The sequence below is a fragment of the Panulirus ornatus genome, chromosome 16, assembly GCF_036320965.1.
Source record: "Panulirus ornatus isolate Po-2019 chromosome 16, ASM3632096v1, whole genome shotgun sequence".
NCBI lineage: Eukaryota > Metazoa > Arthropoda > Malacostraca > Decapoda > Palinuridae > Panulirus > Panulirus ornatus.
Genome location: NC_092239.1, coordinates 12223783 through 12243530, shown reverse-complemented (window position 1 = coordinate 12243530; position 19748 = coordinate 12223783). Strand labels below are relative to the sequence as shown.

Here is a 19748-nt window from a genome sequence, read left to right as displayed (position 1 = left end):
ATGACAACCGACATCCAGTGACACATGCGTGATTATTCGAAACAAAATAAATGTACTTTGAAAGTGAAAATTTATCCCTGATGGTCTTGACTTCAGCATGACTTTATATATATATATATATATACATATATATATATATATATATATATATATATATATATATATATATATGTATATATATATATATATATATATATATATATATATATATATATATATATATATATATATATATATATATCCCTGGGGATAGGGGAGAAAGAATACTTCCCACGTATTCCCTGCGTGTCGTAGAAGGCGACTAAAAGGGAAGGGAGCGGGGGGCTGGAAATCCTCCCCTCTCGTTTTTTTTTAATTTTCCAAAAGAAGGAACAGAGAAGGGGGCCAGGTGAGGATATTCCCTCAAAGGCCCAGTCCTCTGTTCTTAACGCTACCTCGCTATCGCGGGAAATGGCGAATAGTATGAAAAAAAAAAAAATATATATATATCATCCCTGGAGGATAGGGGATTAAGAATACTTCCCACATATTCCCTGCGTGTCGTAGAAGGCGACTAAAAGGGGAGGGAGCGGGGGGCTGGAAATCCTCCCCTCTCGTTTTTTTTTTTTTTTTTTTTTTTTCTCCAAAAGAAGGAACAGAGGGGGCCAGGTGAGGATATTCCAAAAAAGGCCCAGTCCTCTGTTCTTAACGCTACCTCGCTAACGCGGGAAATGGCGAATAGTTTAAAAGAAAAGAAAGAATATATATATATATATATATATATATATATATATATATATATATATATATATATATATATATATATATTTATAGAATGCTGGTGAATCTCCTAGATTTTCTGGGAAAAATCTTAACGGGTAGACCATATACGAAACATAAATACGTTGTTGAAATAATGAAACAAAATGATCCTACTTGAAAACTTCTCCAACTGATATTTTTTCAACACACACACACACACACACACACACACACACACACACACAGAGGCTTCCGTGGTGCACAGACTGGCGTTACAAACCATGAGTCAGCCAGACCGGCTCTGGGTCGTGCGCACCTGGGTTCGAATCCTGGGAGCGTAAGGTGGTCCACACGCAACCCTTATGTCCCTCCTCTCTCAGGACTCGTCGACAGATGGACTGCTTGGCCTAGGCTGTGTGTGTGTGTGTGTGTGTGTGTGTGTGTGTGTGTGTGTGTGTGTGTGTGTGTGTGTGTGTGTGTGCGTTATCAGGCTACGCACGCAAATAAGTACTGTTTCTGCCCCCTCAGGGTCCCCTGATCTCCCATCAAGACACCAACTTTGACTCGGAGGTCATCTTCGCTGGTGTTGAGTTATATGTATATTGTACTGAACCTTTTCCTCACTAATCGTAGTTTGATGCTTTGATGTTTGTCGTTCGTGTCAGGGACAGAGCATATCGGGCCTTGAAACGTTCCTCTTTTCCCTAAATCTTACTCTACCTTCATATCTGTCTGGAATCGTTGTAAAGATGTTATTCGCAATTAAACATGCTTTTATTAAAAGGAAATATACTGATGTAACCACTTCAACAGGTAAATGTTTTTGGTCTTTAACCAACAGCATCTTCAATAACTTCCCAAATGCAACCTCCTCTTTTCTCTTTTTCGGGAACTTACTTTCCTTCAGATTCACTTTGGATGACTCCAGTTTTGCTCCTCCCTCTCCACCTCCTCCTATCTAACTTATCCCCTATCCTAGCTGCAGATACACAGGACATTATGACCTCCAAGTGTCTTAGAGGACTGTTATCCCTAAGCTAGCTCCAATTATTCCTAATATCGTCTCTGCTCATCAAACCAAACTTTCATTTCCTCTGAGAGCATGTTCTAGGTACAACACATCCCAAGGAAAGAAGATCGTTCAAGCTATCGCCCCAGTGCTCTCACTTTTGCTGTTTCTAAAGTCTTTCAAACCTCCCGCATCTCCCACTTTCTTCAACACTTAGATTCCCATTTCCTTCTTTCAGATTAACATCACGACTTTCGTAGTACAAGTCCACGAGTGTTCTTCTCTGCTGTGTTACTCACCTCTGGTCTTCCCCTCTCAGAGGTCTTGTAAAGTCTCTAAAGCATTTGATACAATATGACATAATTCTTTGCTTACTACAGCTCCACACTTTGTTTTTACTGCTTTTCTCTGCTCCCTTAATTATTAGCAGTTTTCATCCCAGTCATTAATTTTCTATGAAAATAGTTGATGGAACACCTTCTCCCATTCTTACCCTATCACTAATGACGTCCCTGAGGAGTTCTGTCTCCTCTCCCATCCTCTTTCTTCCACCCATAGATGATTCTTTTTTCAACTAACCCTGTTCACTCCTAAGCTTACGGCTCCACTCATTTTCCATCTCTCCTCACGCTGTTACTCATTATTTTTCTCACACTCAACGTATTTCCTTTCTTAATTCAGATCTATGTAACATTCCAGAATGGGGTAGCATTAGTCTCGTTAAATTCAGCATTTAAAAAATGTCTTTTTTTACCTATACCTAACCCTAAATCTCACTCATTTCTTATTATTCAGCTTAGAAAAACACATTTCAACCTTTCTCATCTCGAAGAACCACCCACGTTTTCGATCTGTCACCCCACTCCGCTGGTCATGTCGACTCATTTGGAAAAGAAGACGCTAACATGCGTTCTCTGATCCCTTCCACTAAGATAATCTATCCATCGAAGGAGTTTTTTTCCCATTTTTTTCCAGCCTGGTGATCTAGATTCTTAATCATTCTCCCATGTCGTACAATGTCAATTGCTTTATGGCAGTTTAGATACAAACAGTTCATCCACTCTTCCGTCTGTCTGCGGAAATATTTAATCTTCGACCCTACCCGTTATGATTAGGTCAAGGTCAATGGCACCGAGGAGGTGGTTATGAGTCCCTTGGCAGTGGATATGAAGGTGTAGTGAAGATAAGGGTGTAGTGAAGATGAGGTCGTAGTGGAGTAGAGTGGACACAAAATAATCCAAGGTAGTTTCAAGTTTGTCCAACTGAAATCAACTTTGTGTAGATTGGGATTACGGTCAAGATAAGGGCTTAGTGGAGAGGAATAATAGCTTGGAAGGAAGGACCTCCTAAAATGCCTCATTACCAGGTACTGAAGTAGAATAAAACAGCATAGTGTCCATGAGTTTTCCTTAAGCAAGGCATAACACTACTTTTACTACGTTTCCTGCTAGCAATACATATTTCGAGGAGGAAGTAAGAGGGTTGGGACGAAGACTTCCTTACTTCTGTATCCTAATCTAAACTATACAAAATGATGATTGCTACATAGCCTCACAATACACCAACAAGCCTTCTGTTATCTGGTTTTCCGAAGCACCTGGCGCTGCAGACCTCCATCCAGCCAACCTTCTCTGCTCACGCCATCCCTCACCATTCCTAGAACGTAATGCTACACCGTCTTCCCCGACCATTCCACACTGCCTCACCTGGACCTCCTCCACCCGCCCACGACCTGCAGCAGACGAACACCACCGCCACTAACCCCACTTGATCTGACGCACTGCCACTGATTCATCTGGACAGTTGTCACTGTTTCATCTTGGTGCAGACACGCTGCTACCATTTCACATTTCCTCCATTGATGTTCACGGTTTCTACAACCAAATTCCTACTGCAACCATTTTCACACATGTACATAATTCTGTTCTCCTCTCTGATGAGTGACAGTGAGTCAGTACACTTAAGTATTGGCTACAGTTACTTACTGGCTACGGTGATTTACGGTGACATGCAAGGCATAGTGCTTCCTAGATTCACCTAAATTGCACTCTCTCGCTTCCTGTGTGTGTGTGTGTGTGTGTGTGTGTGTGTGTGTGTGTGTGTGTGTACTACTCTATGTTTGAGTGTGATTACCTACCTCATCACATATTAGCGCATTCAAGTGGGGAGACTTACACCAATAAGGCCCCATTTTCTGAACTTTTTCCCCTTTTTTTGTATTGTCACCTGAAATCCTCATTACGTTCTTCACATAAACCTTACATTTCATTTTTACATCACAGCCCTACTAATACTGGAAGAGATCCTCGACATCTTTTCTTACACCTTTCTTCGTCCGTTTTTCTCGTTATGTTATCTAGTTTATTTACTCCTCTCTGAACCGAATAACTGCTTTATATTAACTCAGACAACTGTTGCCTTGTAAAAATGTCTCTCACTCTCCTTTACTCATCCATGATGGATGTTACCAGAGTGCGTCTGGTTGAGTCTACACCAAGAGTGAAAACTCACCTAAAATTGATCTTAGACCATCGACCTGCAGATCGTACTTCGTTTCTATTTTTTAGTTAAATGTGAAAAGTTAAAAATCATGGGCAACCCTTTTTTCTAAGACACCAATAACTGAGAAGACAGGTTTTCGTGTAGATAATGACTCACGAACGTAGTGTTCACGAATGTGATGCAATTTCTTAAATCATTTACATTTACTGAGATTATTTCACTCAATCCCTATTACTATGCTTATTCCATTCATTCACTATCTAAGTTATGAACTTATTCCATTCATTCTCCTCCTTATCACTGACCTTCTTCCATTCATTTACCTTACAATTACTCTGCTTATTCCATTCATTCACCATCTTATTTAATATACTTATTCCCTATTCACTCACCTTCACATTTCTAGGCTTATTCCATTTATTCACCTTCTATTACTGAGCTTATTCATTTCATTCACCTCCCGGTCATCAGGTTCATTCAATTCATTCACCTCTCTTATCATCGAGCTGATGCTCACTTCATTCCCCTTACGAAGCTCCCTATTACTGTAGAACTGCTACTTCACATGTATCTGGCATGTTCCCTCACTTCGTTACTATGACCCCTCGACCATCTGTCGAGATGATTTCAAATAGAATTCCTTCACGCCGTCAATACGACACTGCGAAAGTTGTAATCACGTCTCCCCTTACGAGCGTATGTAATTACTGTATCATACTGAAAGGTTGCAAAGTACGAGGAGAGGTAAGACCGCGAAAGAGACGGGGAGAGATGCGGTGAGAGAACTGATTAGGGTGAGGGTTCATCCAGACGAAGGTGCTAAAGGAACGAGTGGGGATCGAGTGTATAATGTATGTATTACTGTGCCACGCGCTTACTCGCCTTCTGCCACTAATTCCAAAAGGGAAGGATGAACAGCTGGTGCTGGCCGTGAGCGCAAATTGGACGCGAGTGAGAGGAATTGATTGGGTGCAAGGTTTCTTTATCTTTACGTCAAAGTATCGTATTCATGTCGTACTTACGACGCGACAATTAAATGACAATAGTCACTGAAAGCGGAATATTATTCGAACGTTTTTTTTTTTTTCATATTCAGCTGTTAAAGTAACGCAGTTCCACAGAAAACATATGTAAGAAAGAGGATAAAAATACCACGGATTAATCTCTTAATTCTTCGGGAATGCATTCTCAGCTCCTGAAGGCGTGGACTATAAGGAAAATGAAATGACGAAAGAAGGGATATAATCGCATTAACCAGAGTTGCCTAATGACCGGGATCCCTTGACAGGTAAAGTGGAGGGGCGAGTGTAGCAGCTGCGGCTATGGTGATGTGGGATAATGCATAGCTGTGAACGGGGTCACCTCAGGTCACGGAGTACAATAGCGTGGGTCAGCGGAGGACAAGACACCTGCAGCGAGGCCGCCACACGTGCAGGTCAGGGCGGGGGGTCACCTGGCTCAACCCGTAGGGGGGCTGGAGGGGTGGGGGGGCTGCGATACGAGGCGTGGAAGAGGAGGAGGAGGGAGATGGTGGCGGATGGGGGAGTGACGGTGGGCGGGGAGTGAGGCTGGGCGGGGCGAGACAGACGCAGCAGGCACCAGCAGGCCGCCTGCCCCGAGCCTCAGTAGGTAGCCAGACACGCTCGCCCACGGACTTACACCACTCTGGACTCCTAACTCTCGGCGCACGTGGGCAAGCACGCGCTACCTCCAAGTTCTGGCTGGAAAATTTCTGCTGAACGTCTGTGCAATATATCTGTAGGAGTGTTGCTGTGAACCATGAGCTGTGGTGACGGCTCCCCAGCAGACAGGTGTGTGTTCTTGATACATGTGGGACAGCTGGTGCTTCTTGACGTGCAAGGGAAGTGTTTTCGGTCGTAATGTACAGCATAAACATTTGTCTATAATGAAGCGTAGATATTCACCTAATGAACTTACCTTAGAGTGAGAAACTCAAACATCGAAGATGAAAACTGTGCGTGTATCTATCCACTGGAATGGTGAATTTCAGATTTTGAAAACGGGTGTGTGTTTGGAGATTTAAACTGCAGCTCGCCCGGATGCACTGAAGGAGGTATACTTGAGAGACACAGAGCTTCCTTCCCGAGGACTGTCGTGTGTATGTGTATGTACGTGTGTGCATGGAAGAGGGATTTCGACAGGGCCTCAGCTCCCATCACTTGGACAGGTCCGTTGTACGCGGGAGATGGGACTTGGTGGCTTGAACCCCATCCTCTAGACCAATGCTCAGTGTCTAGGGCAAAGGTGGTTTTGAACTGTGCTCTCTCTGAGTTATGCGTCGATGGGAGACGATTCCAATGCCTTCCATTTCTTATACTGCTCTGCGTGCCGTGTGAAAGCTGTATATAATGGCGTCAGCCATCCTCCCTCGAACTGTTCTGTATGCATGGAGGAGGTCCTAGTAGCTTCAGTTCGCCTTGGACTCTTTTGTATGCATGGGACAGGGTACTGGTGGGCTGAACTCCCCCTCCCATGGACTTCTGCATGGACGAGAGGGTTCTTCTTGGCCTGAACTCTCCTCCCCCAAGGACTGTTCTGTATGCATGAAGGAGGGTTCTGGTCTTCTGAACTCCCCTCCCATGGACTGCTCTCTATGCCTGAATTAAGGTTCTGGTAGCTTGAACTCTCAGACTGTTCTACATGCGTGAGAGCTTTCTAGTCAGTTGAACTCCCTGCCTGAGATAGTTCTGTATGCCTAATAGCGTTCTGTGACCTGGACTTTACTCTCTTGGGCCGTTCTGTGTATCTGAGACAGGGTTCTGGTTCTGCAAGGCGAATGTGCACATTGCAAACAAAATAAGGGTTTTGGTTCTGCATGGCAAACGAGTAATTGTTGACAAAGTAAGGGCTCTGGTCCTGCATGGTAACTGAGTACACACTGTCTATGAAACGACCATTTTATGAATCAAAGTTAAAGACGTACACATTCAAATGTTTTTAGATATCATATTCGAAAAGGCGTTGTCCATGGTGCTAGAGTTATTCCTTTAGCCATAAGCCATTTACAATGAAGGCGACCACCGGATCCGTCTGGTCTTGTCCTGGGTGACTGGTCACTCTGCGAGCTGCCAGACTGCGACCCAGATAACACACAGTGACACCGATGCTCAGTGAGTGTGTGGCGGCTGCTGCCAGGGAAGGGAGGGAGGGAGGGAGGGGACTCCAGCACGGGAGGACCCTTCCCGAGCCTGCCCCCCCACCGTGGGGGTATGGTGGTCACTGTGACCCCCCCCCCCCCCTCCGCCCTGAGCCTGTCGCACCGTCTAGGTAAGATTAATGTGACCCAGGTCCGTGGTGGTCGCTGTGACTCTCCTTGAGCCTACCGCAGCGTCTGGGCAAGGTTAATGTGACCTGCTCTGACCTATGTCCATGGTGGTCACTGTGACCCCCTACCCTGGTCCTGCCGCACCGTCTGGGTAAGGTCAACGTGACTCAGGTCTATAGTGGTCACTGTGACCCCCCCCCCCGCCCTGAGCCTCCCGTAACGTCTGGGTTAGGTCACTGTGACTCAGGTCCGTGGTGGTCACTGTGACCCATGTCCAACCTGTCTCCTCCTCAAGGTTTACAAATGTAGGAAAGAGAAGAGAAAAATGTTTTTCACTGCGCTTAACATTTCATCTGTGGATCGCTTTCTAGTCGGTCCTGTACTGTTCAGGAGGCAGCTGGCCACCGGCCATGTGAAAAGCGGAAATATTGGGACACTGTCAAAGTAACGCCCTCGGGGGCTACTACAGGTATACCACGCCCTAGGGAAAGGATGAGGGGGAATGTCCACGTTATCATCTGGAAGTGTTGGTGATTCCGAACCACTGGTCACCCTGTTTTAACTTTCTTCCTTACGTTGAATCATATGCCGCTGTTTGCCTCATAACTTCAGTCGCGAGAAAGAAACTTTTGCATCCATGACAGGGTTTTAATCCCCAGTGGGAAATTCGTTGGCGTTCACATCTCAGGAGTGAACGAGAGGTGAGGGATGTATTTTTCTTCGTGTATAAACAGCATAAGAAATGATATAGTTGTGGGATGTATTATTTAGTTCGGCGAAAGGACGTCCCCAGCTCCTTCGAACGTCCACATCCGCGTCCTCTTGCTTGTCACATCTTTGCTAATCTTCAGGTTCCAGTTCAGTTCCCGTCCACTGTATGATGTACAGTCATGTAACTTCATAACTGCAGGTGCATACTGATGAGCACTTCAGCATCCCACCAAAAAGTAGTCTACACTGACCTACATTACTGAACCTCGTACTCTGAGATGACATATATGATTTCCTTAAGTATTCATCAAGGTTTTAAGGAGTCAAACTGTTTCGTTCTTGTGATTTTCTGTCACTTGTTGGAGGGCAAATATCATACTCCTTTGCTGTTAGTGAAAATGATATATATATATATATATATCTTCATTTGAAAGTGATGATGTGAAGCATGTTAATAGTTGTATCTGTTTCTTGCAGGCTGGTAGCATGATGCTATCGTGGTGTTGCTGTTGGCGGGTGGTGGCGGTGCTGGTGTGGGCAGCGGCAGCAGCGGCAGGGGAGGGTGGCGGACACCAGGGCCACAGACCACCAGCCACAGGGGAGGCCTCCATGGTGAACCAGCTGGAGCGCTCCCTCCTCTCCATGTTCGGTCTGGAGCGGCGGCCCCGAGTCAGGAGGGGTGTGGTGGTGCCGCCCTACATGTTGGAGCTATACCACCGGCAGCAGCTGGAGGCAGAAGCCGGCCCGGCCCCGACGCTTCCCCCTCCTTCGCCCAACACCGTCAGGAGCTTCTTTCATAAAGGTACGTCAGCCACTCACCTCACCTCACAATTAAGTGAGGTTAACTTACTTTAAATTGAACCTGGTCATTCCCTATACCTCCCTTTCTTCTTTTTCTCGTGAATAAAAGTTGTTGCACGTGTAGTCTCTTTGCATTTAAGTCATGGGTGTCAGCAGAGTCTGGGATATTTAGCACGAGTTCATTTGCCAATATATTCATAATGTGTGTGTGTGTGTGTGTGTGTGTGTGTGTGTGTGTGGTACTGCGGGAGCACCTGCCACACTGGCTTCCAAGACTATGGCTGTGACGTGCATCCCTTCTTGCAGAGAGCGAGGCGGACCACCGGTATCCAGCGCACAAGATGCGGTTCCGCTTCAACGTGACCAACATCCCCGGCGAGGAAATATTGCAGTCGGCTGAGCTGCGGCTGACACACCTGCGGCATCCCGAAGCCCCCGTGCCGCAGGAGGACGACCCATCTCTCAAGGAGAAGACGCAGACGAAGCGGAGGAGACGATGGACATCGGCGGAGGCGCCGTACCTGCAGCGGATCATGGTGTACGACGTGTTGCGTCGGGCCACCAGGGTTTCGGAGCCTGCCATACGTCTTCTGGACACCCGCGTTGTGGACTCGCGACACGAGGGCGTCCAGGTTCTTGACGTATCCGACGCAGTGCGTAGATGGATCTCGGCATCCAACAGCAACCACGGACTTCTGGTGGAAGTACTGCCCTTCAAGAAAAGTTCTACCGTCGATCCCTCGCACGTGCGACTGCGGAGGTCGACAGATGATAACGAATGGCACCTTCAACAGCCTCTGCTGGTTGTTCACAGCAACGATGGTAAATCGAAACAGAGAACCAAACGTTCCAACAACCTCGGAAAGCATAAAAAAAGCAGACAAGTCTGCCGGAGACATCGTCTGCACGTAGACTTCCGAAAAGTTGGCTGGGACGACTGGATCGTGGCTCCGTCCGGCTACGAGGCATACTACTGCAAGGGGGACTGTCCCTTCCCCTTGCCTGACAGATTAAACGCCACCAATCACGCCGTGGTGCAGACGCTGGTCAACTCCCGCTACCCTGACCGCGTCCCTAAGGCCTGCTGCGTTCCAACGGAGCTCTCGCCCATCTCCATGTTGTACATGGACGACGATGAGAAGTTTGTTCTTAAGAACCACCAGGACATGGTCGTGGAAGGGTGCGGGTGTCGGTGAGCGACCGGCTGCCGCTCCCATGTCTCAGTCAGTGCGGCGGCTGGCCGTGATGGCAGGTCGTCTGCGTTCGTCGCCTTCGCCACGCGCTCGCTAGTCCACCCGGCAATGTGATATATCATATATTTAGATTTCTATATGAAGATATGAGGCTCTATATAACGTGACTGAGTACCAGGGTGGTCAAAACGAATGCTGGCGTAGGTATCAAAAGTCCCAGTTGGAGACGGGAGGGGCCGCCAGGAGCTGGTAAGAGAGGCAACATCGCCAGACGTACCTGTAGTGGCCCCAGCTGGTGGTGTGCTGTGGAGAGCTGGTGGGAGGGGGTTGGTTGCTTGCCCGGAGGGGGTGAGTGTTGCAGGAGGCTGGTGAACATTGTCTCTAGGCAGCCTGGACAAAGGTTGCACAGCTGGGTATCCAAACCACACAGACAATGATAAAGTATGTTACTAGAGATACACCAATGCCGTGCGACATTCGAGAGAGTTGCAGTCCAGCAGTGGGTTTTTTTTGGGGGGAGGAGGACAGTGAGGAGTCACACAAGGAGACTCGGGAATGTTGACTCGAGCAGTGTGATCCGAGATGGACCAAAGATAGGTAAAGCCATTGATGCCACATGCGGTAGGGCAGGGATCTGGAGTGTAGCGGAGTAATGTGCACAGTGCCGGAGTGTTGTGGGGAAGGGGAGTGAGTATGAAATGTCGGATATGTACAGCTCGTTCTGACACGTCGAATACAATCATCCGAAAAGAAACAAAGGACTGGACATGCGTGGCTAATTGAGGATGGTAAGGTCTTGTAACGTGTGACAACCCAATACCAGCGGACAGCCCACAGTCTGCCTGGACTAACGCGTCCCAGCACGAAGAGTCCACTCCCTCTGGAGCGAGTGGACGCCAGTGACAGTGTACATAGAGTGGTGTTAGGTGGTTGGGGCCCTGGGCAGGGGCAAGGCCATCCCTCCCCGAGCTGCTCGGGGAAAAAAAAAACCCAGCCGGGTCCCAACGTCCGTCATTTCCCTAACACCACATGTATTTATTCTTTGTATTATACACTACCTACAAAAAATCTGTACAGATCTATATATATTTAAATGTGAATATAGTATAAGATATTTTGTACATACTCAAAAGACAGTAAGTGAATAATACTGAAATAAAATCTATATAAAGATTGATTGTTTTATGGGCCAACATATAAGATGCTTCAGCAGATTTTTCAGACAGATGTACATGTTGGGTCCCTAATGGGTACACAAACAAAGATGTTTAGATAACAAATCTATGCACAAAATCATACAGACAATTGCTGGCTCATGCATATAAACGAGCACGGTTAAGTATGCACACACACACACACACAAGTATGAATAAACGTACATGTGTGTGTAAACACACAAACACAAACATTGCCGAATGCGAATGCAAACAAAATACACACTCACACATCAACACAAACGAAAACACATGCATGCACAGGGTCATTCAAACATAACTACACACAAATATGCTTACAGATACATATTTGCATGCAAACATAATTGGAAACACATCCATTAGCATATTCGTGCAAAATTATCAAAACACACACACACACACACACACACACACACACACAACCAGGGCAGCGTGGGCGTCGTGTGCGGCCCCACCCCAACAATGAATGAAGGAATGAATGAAACGAACACCAGAGCCAAGAAGGACCCGCATGCTGGTGTGTAACCCCTCCTACCACCCCTGTCCCACTCCCCCCTGTGCTTACAATGGGCGGGTTCAGGTATCTGGCGGTGGCACGTGGAGGACCTCCACCCTCACTCGCCAACAGGATCCCTTCACCCCTGGCCAACACCGCAGGATACCTCACCACCCCCTCAGGTTCCTTAAGGCTCCGTAGCCCTCATCCCAGCTTTCTCCCGGCTCGTTCCTCAACCCTCACACCTCTTCCTCATGGTCTCCTTCCTCCACCCTTACCCTCACCTACTTCCAGGCTCCCTCTGTCATCAGCCACCCCCACAACTCCCTCCACCCCCTAGCCTTACTGGAGTTCCCCCTCAAAGCTCCCTCCTCCCTTTCACGTTCCCCCATATCTCCCTCATTTTGTTTGTCCTGTTCCACGCACCTGTAACCGCTTTTATTTGGACTGCAAGAAGGGGAGACAGACAAGAAACTCAAACTCTGACCTTTACAGATCTCTACGATGAAAAATTACCTGCCAACGTACATCTGTGATGAGCATGATAACCAATGAACCAAACCCGATAGCTATATGCTTCCCATACGACTAAGCCCTATGTTTCCTATACACGTGAAAGAATTAACAAATGGCAAGACATTTTGTCGTATATCGTGAGGATGACAGGGAGAGGATGTGGGTATATGTGGGTCTTAAAATGTGTACTGGAGGACAGGCTTTTCGAAGAGATGATGGCGCGTTCAAGTGGGCTCTGAACAATGTACGAGAAACGTGAGCGATGCACTTGAGGCAAGACTTGCTGGGAGTGGCAGTGGTATGCACGGGGGTTCTGAACCATGGAAGGTCATAATGGAGAGAAGTGAACTTCTGGGTTTAGACAGGTTTAGGATGAAGGATTTAAGTTCATCACGTCACTGAACAAAGGTTAAAAACTGACTGCTAGGGGAACAAGGTCTTTGAGACCCATCACATATCTAGATTTGTTTTCTTCAAGGATGTAAAACATTCCTCCCTAAATAAGGAAGGAATATTCTTAATTAGGACGAATATTTGCTCTAGAAAAGGATAAACAGTGTGAAAGCAACGAAATTGTATATATATATATATATATATATATATATATATATATATATATATATATATATATATATATATATATATATTGCTTTGTCGCTGTCTCCCGCGTTTGCGAGGTAGCGCAAGGAAACAGACGAAAGAAATGGCCCAACCCACCCCCATACACACACACACACACACACACACACACACACACACACACACACATATATATATATAATATATATATATATATATATATATATATATATATATATATATATATATATATATATATATATATATATATATATCATCCTGACGTAATGAATGAAATAGATAAGAATGTTGTGAAGGAGCGAATGTAGCCCTTGAGTCACACAGTTTAAAGTTTTCTGAGATGTTGCATGTAACAGTTACTGTTAAGGCGAAAGTTGAAAGTCAGACGAAAAGAGAACAGAAACTGTACAATCACGCCACTGGCTGGCAAATGTTGGGGATGAGGAAGAGAAAGAGATAAATGTTACTTTGTACATTGACGAATTCGGGTTTCGATGCCTTGTGATAACTGGATGATCCCCTTAATACCTAAAAGAACGAGGGTTACGCATAGAAAACGAGCGAGTCACTGGGAGGGGGGACCACACCAACACAATTGGTAACACAGTCAACGACCCACACAACCACCACGTAGATGATGTGACTGGACACATGGACGCGAGAGCCACGAGACTACACAGAGGAAGACCCTTACGAATAGTCAGATGGTCGCCTATGAAGACTTAAAAGTCGAGGTAAGAAAAAAAAAAAAGAAAAGAAATAAGAGTCGTCAGACCTATCAGATGGCAGAGGAGAGGAACTAGCTGAGCGACGTCCCATCTGCGCATCTAAAATTAAACCCAAGAATTTAGGAGTGACAGAGAAGCTGTCAGTTCATGGCGGATTAACATAGCTTAAAGGATGACTGAAGTATGAGTTGTGAGGCTGTGGTGCTATGACGTGGGAGAAGGTGAGGCTTATGCTAAGCTGTAGATGAAGATGATGATAGCCTTGAACCAAGGACTGAAATCATAAAGACGATTACAGTACACGAGATCTGCTTTTCTTTCGTTTAGTGTGGTTCCAGTGGTCCAGTTAGGGCAAGTAAGGTAGATCAGCTTAACGGTACGAGATTTTGACCCCGAGACAAGATTGCTTTTAGACTCAAGCTGAAAATACCAAGGGGTATAAATGCCTTTTTTTTCCCTCAGTGTTGTGGCCTATACCACTGCCTCCAGCAGTGCTGTGACTACAACGTCAGCCACTAAAACTGCTGTGCATCACCATAGCTTCTGCCGGTAATGTAGCTCTTTATGACTGCTTTTTTATAGTCTCTACCACAACCTTAAGCAATGGTGTGGCCATCACTACCACCACGGCCCAAAGGCAATGTTGTACTCTCTGCCTATAAAGCCTTGGCCAGTGTTTTCACCACTATAAGACCCACCAAAATGTAATAGCAACCCATAAACTCCCACAACCATTCCTAAAACTTTGAATAGCATGAGTCTCTCTACCACAGCCTCCAGATGTGGCGTAGCATCTGTAAGCACCAAGCAGTATGGAGCAGTCCCAACCACAAAACGTTAAGCAATCTCGTGGTCTAACCACAGCCCACAGCAATGATGTCATCTATTCACAACCTCCAGCGGTTGTGATGACCAATAAAACCTCCAGCAGGAATTCCACTTAGGTTGTAGCCACTACCTTTAGCGTCGTGACGTCCATTACAGCTTCCACCTACAATGTGTCCTCTACTATAAGCTACCAGCCACTACCACTGTCTCAAGCACTAGTGCGGACGCTACCACAGCCTTCAGCCGTGGTAGAACCCACCAGTCCATCCTCCGACCACGTTGAAGCCTCTTGCCAAGCCTTCAGCGGTGGTTGTTGGCACTGCAGACACTCTCAAGTGGTACAGCGGCTTATAACAATGCTTCGAGCGCTACTGCAGTATGCAGGAGCCTTTTATTGCTGCTACAGAAACCCAATGATCTCTTGGTTGTGTTGCACCCAGTGCCGCCAGTACCACTCACTTGTTTTAGAAACTCTCACAGCGTCCAGCAATCCCTGTGGCCAACAGGAGTTGTGCTGTGGTCATGGGCACAGCCCCCGACAATGCTTTACTGTACATCGATACGGTCCTTCATCAGTTATTGTGACCACTGTTTACGTGGGTACCAGAGTTGCCTCAAGTGCAGTGGTATACTGAGGCCCATACCACTACGCGATTCGTCTGCCGTGATCATTCACCACGTCGTGCATCTTTCATTCATAACACACGAACTTCCTTGTATTTCACGACGATCCATTCCTCTAATTTGATAACCATCTCTGGAGAAATTCATCTTCTCCGTTGCACTCTGTCAGGCGCCCTCTCATTACATACCCACGTCTCGCTTGCATATATTAAGAGTGGGTTGTGGCACTCCTTCCAATTAGCCTGGCCACACCTGTAAACTTACAATATCTTTTTTCCAGCCTCATTATGTTCTTTGGTTCATCCAGCATCTTTCCAACTCTCTACTTATATTCTGTGGCTTTATATATATATATATATATATATATATATATATATATATATATATATATATATATATATATATATATATCGTAGCTCACGTCAAAAGAATATTGCTCATACTTAAGTCCAGTAATTTTCAACTGGTTTGCGCTGCCTTGTTCTTGCATCATTATTTGCAAATCAAGCTGACTCCCCAGTTACGACCACTTCATCAGCATACAAAACACCCAAGCCCTCTCCCTTCTAGCTCTCATTAATTCAGGCCCTCTAGACACAGTTCTGGTCACAGCGTCTCTCACTGCACTGCCAGCGAGAATAGTAAGCATCAGTCGAGCAAAAAAAAAATATATATATTTCCCTTCCACCCAAAACATTAACTTAAAGGCATTCACCGTATCCTTTGCCACTTGCGATGCACCTTAGACTCCTCGTATAGACTATCTCCACTGTCCCTCGCAGCTAGAATGGAGCAGTAAAGTGCAAACAGGGTGGTGACTGGGGTTCCACCCCAAAGAGCAAAGAGATTTGACTGTGTTCTCAATGAACGGAGGCGGATCAATCAGTTCTCCGATCGTTCTGGGAGAATGTTACCTCCCTCACACAGAAATCGATATAATGGGACCTTTTACATCATTATTATAAGTAAAGGAATAGATACATTCTCCTACGGTACATTGAAATTCAATGCTGAGCCTCTGGCCTGACACACCGCTCACTATTATCAATGATTATCTCCTTCGTTTGTTAAGTCAGGTTTCTCAGACCTGTTGTTTCAGCTCCTCTCTGACCAGAGACCCTGATCTCAGACACTTCAAACTAGACACCCGAGACTGAATCTCGGGCCTCGATCTATAGACCACACCTCCTATACCAGAACCTCCACATTCGACCTGTAGATAAGGCCCTCTCATCCGCCTAAGTCTCCTCACAACAGGCCCCCTAAAGTTGATCAAACCTCACTGTAACCAACTGTACGCTGAACCCCTCAATCCAGACCCCCTCGATGAAGTTACTCGGATGGGGAGGCCAAGAATATCGCCCTAGAGAATAGTCTTCTCAGACCAGACCCTTCAAATCATACCCCTTAACCTGGACCCCTTCGGAACCTCTTAACTCCCCCCACCCAGATACTCCCCAGACCAAGGTCTTCCATTAGTATGGCAGAGATGTCTTCAGCCAGGTGCGCTGCAGTCCCGTGCGTCACCTGAACTGTCTTTCCTTGCTAGATCTTTTCGTTCCAGCTGGCAAGTTCTCCTACATTTGATGACGAAACTTTGTGGTGGTGAGCAATGATCAGTGGCGCCACCACGGATAGGACCTTCGCAGAGGGCATGATTGACCCAAGGGCTGTCATTGTTCGAAGCGCCAACATGTCTCTCTTGAAGTGGCCGTCCTCCTAGCCACCACTTCCTCTCAAAGTGGCCCTTACTCTAAACCTCTGCGTCTAAGTGGCCCATTCAACAGCCTGGACGACCCCGCCATGCGGGTGTCTTTTGACCTCCAAATAGGTCTCAAAAATCTACCTCCGGCCTCCACGTCTTCTCTAAACGGCACTTCCACAGGCCTTCATATATTCCCAACTGTCTCTCTACATATGATTTACGATGCCATTCAAAACTTCTTCTGGCCTCAGGTGACCGTAAAACTACCCTTCTCCTGGCCTCCACGTCCTTCGAAAGTAACCTTCCCTCTGACTTCCATGTTCCATGTCTCTCTCCGAAGTTACCACGCATACGGCTTTTGTATCCCTCTGATGTAGCAGTTACTTTTTGGCCTGTACGTTCCTTCTTAGTGGCTTTCCAATTGCTTCTCCTAACTCTATAACTTCGTCTGTCTTATTCTAATTCTCTCCAAGACATTGTCTTTGCTGTGGCTCCGATGTTCTACGTGGCTCCTCCTGTTACTCCACGAACTCTTCAGCTGGACAGTTCCTTTGATTTCGGTCCCTCCTACGTAGCCTATCCTGATGTACTGTCATAATCCCTTCAGGTGTGAAGAAAATCCACATCTGGGTATGAAGGTTGTGTGATGGGAAGGAAGATAAGGTTAACCATGCAAAAGGCATGGCAGATGATCTTGGGGCATGATGGACTGAATGACTGAGGTAGAATTCTCCTGAAGGGTGCCAGAAACACACGTTAATCGGGAATAGGAGAATGTACCAAAAGGTTTTACACCTGGCGAGCCTAAAGCTGGAGGAGAAAGTAGTAGAACTCACTTTCATGCTTGGGAGTGAAATTTAAGCACGAGGCGGCCAGCTCATCTTTCATGACAGAAATTCAGAATCCTTTTCAACATCACTCTCTTGGTGTTCAGACCCACAATCGTAGATACAGCTCCTCACTAGAGACGAGGCTGTGCGAAAGACTGAAACCACGCAAAGGATTAACATGTCTCCTACGTCAGGAATTCTGTCCGGTTCATCTCGAGTAAACACAAGACAGGAAATCATAATCAATAACGTTACTAAAGTATATTTTGTCATCTATAGGTTATCCTGATGCTAATGTTGGAGGGTTCCGATTTCCTCACACGTCTTTGATACATACGATGAAACAACTAACGACTTGTCTTCGCGTCTTCAGTACTAATGTTTTCATAGTCCCTATCACCTTCCTTAACCTCCGTCTTTGCCTTTCTTCTCATCTCGCTCTACTGATCCCTTAAGTAAAGCTTCCTCCTTACTGAAACTTTTCCTATAGGCCATTAAGAAACTACAATTTCATAATCATCAGTCCAAGATGATCACTGTCTAAGCTTAAACGCCTACAGGTAGTAACAAGCTCCAGCGCTCCGTACCAGAAGATTTTTCTTTCTTAAATAATATATTTGTCCTCAGCTGTCAGCTTTTCCGACGAGGTCCAGCCACCATCCGAAGTCCCTGTCTTCGTCCCCATTTCCTGCTTCCCTCTCTCTCTCTCTCTCTCTCTCTCTCTCTCTCTCTCTCTCTCTCTCTCTCTCTCTCTCTCTCTCTCTCTCAAGCGTCGTCTGCATCCGTATGTTAAGTATGATACCCACGTAGTATTAACCCTCTCGTGTCGTCCCTCTAGTCAGTGTCGAACCGGATCTCATTACGTTCTGTAGCATCTGACTTCACCCCTTCCTCAAAGCTTCTTTATAAATGTTCTTTCTTCATCTAGAACTAGTTAGATAAAAAAAGATTTCGTTATTTTTCGTTATTTTGTATCCTGGATATACAACACCCACACACACACACACACACACACACACACACACACACACACTATTATTCCAATATGAATGAAGAATGGCCACGAAATCTGTGAATGGATGGCGTGGTACAGGGACCAGATGAACACACATGACGACTCGAAGGACCGAGCACGTACGTACGTATGTTCAAGAGTGATTCATGCATGCTGATGATTGTTATGCTGTGGCTGTGCCACCACCACCCAGCATCTGGTGGAGCCACCACAAAGGCTGGTACCCCTGCATGAACGGGCGAAACTCCATCAAGAGATGGTTTTCCTTCAAATAGTTTACCTAACATTCCCAAATGCCAATGTATATATATATTCTTTTATCTTCTTTCTTTACCAAACGAGACAAACATGTAGAAATCATCGGAGATGCGAATGTCAGGATGCGACCACCGACCACCAGGTGGATGGCGCTGATAACGTAGCGCAAACAGGAAGCATGAAGGGTTGGGCTGAGACCACAACACACGTCAAAGGGTCACCCCCTCACACACGGTCGCTACCACGAAGGAAACCAATTCCTGACTAACACAAGAGGTCAATACCCACACACACCAGCTATCACCACTGGAGCCAAATCCTAACTCACTAAATATTCCTCCATAATGAACGCCAATCTTGATCACATAAAACGGATGTAAGAACTCAGTATTACTCTTACCATTTCTTTCTCACTTCCAATGAAGGCAATCTTTTCGAACAGACTCAGATACTGAGAGTATAGGTCAGGACAACATGCTGCCCTACCCACCGTCTGGCTTCAGAACAAGCGTCCTTCATGCACAAGCCTAAAGACATAACAACCTCGACTCTCACAGGTTCCTTACATGGCGATCTCGGACCAGCCAGGCGACAGGTCTCACGGAGGCGTCCCTTGTGAAGTATAAAAGCTCTCAGGCTCTTCGGTATCATTCCGGTGCCACGCCGGAACACTTCGTACCAAATGCCTTCACTGCTAGATCCTGAGTCA

The 19748-nt window shown here is 46.1% G+C and overlaps 2 protein-coding genes across 3 annotated transcripts in view; one reads left to right on the top strand and one right to left on the bottom strand.

Moving 5' to 3' along the window:
* The window catches only part of LOC139754142 (bone morphogenetic protein 2-like), a 52762-nt gene extending 41346 nt beyond the window's left edge, over nt 1–11416 (top strand). The window contains exons 1-3 of one of the 2 annotated variants that reach the window (XM_071671277.1): nt 5877–6063; nt 8727–9051; nt 9357–11416. In XM_071671277.1, the coding sequence (XP_071527378.1) occupies nt 8736–9051; nt 9357–10246 (1206 nt within the window). In that variant the 5' untranslated portion in view covers nt 5877–6063; nt 8727–8735 and the 3' untranslated portion in view covers nt 10247–11416. Of the gene's footprint in view, nt 1–5876; nt 6064–8726; nt 9052–9356 lie in introns of those variants that run through there. The other variant, XM_071671278.1, reaches the window with a different exon arrangement.
* LOC139754143 (alanine--glyoxylate aminotransferase-like) overlaps nt 1–19748 on the bottom strand; it is a 189697-nt gene that overhangs the window by 153258 nt on the left and 16691 nt on the right. The gene's annotated exons all lie outside the window — the stretch shown is intronic.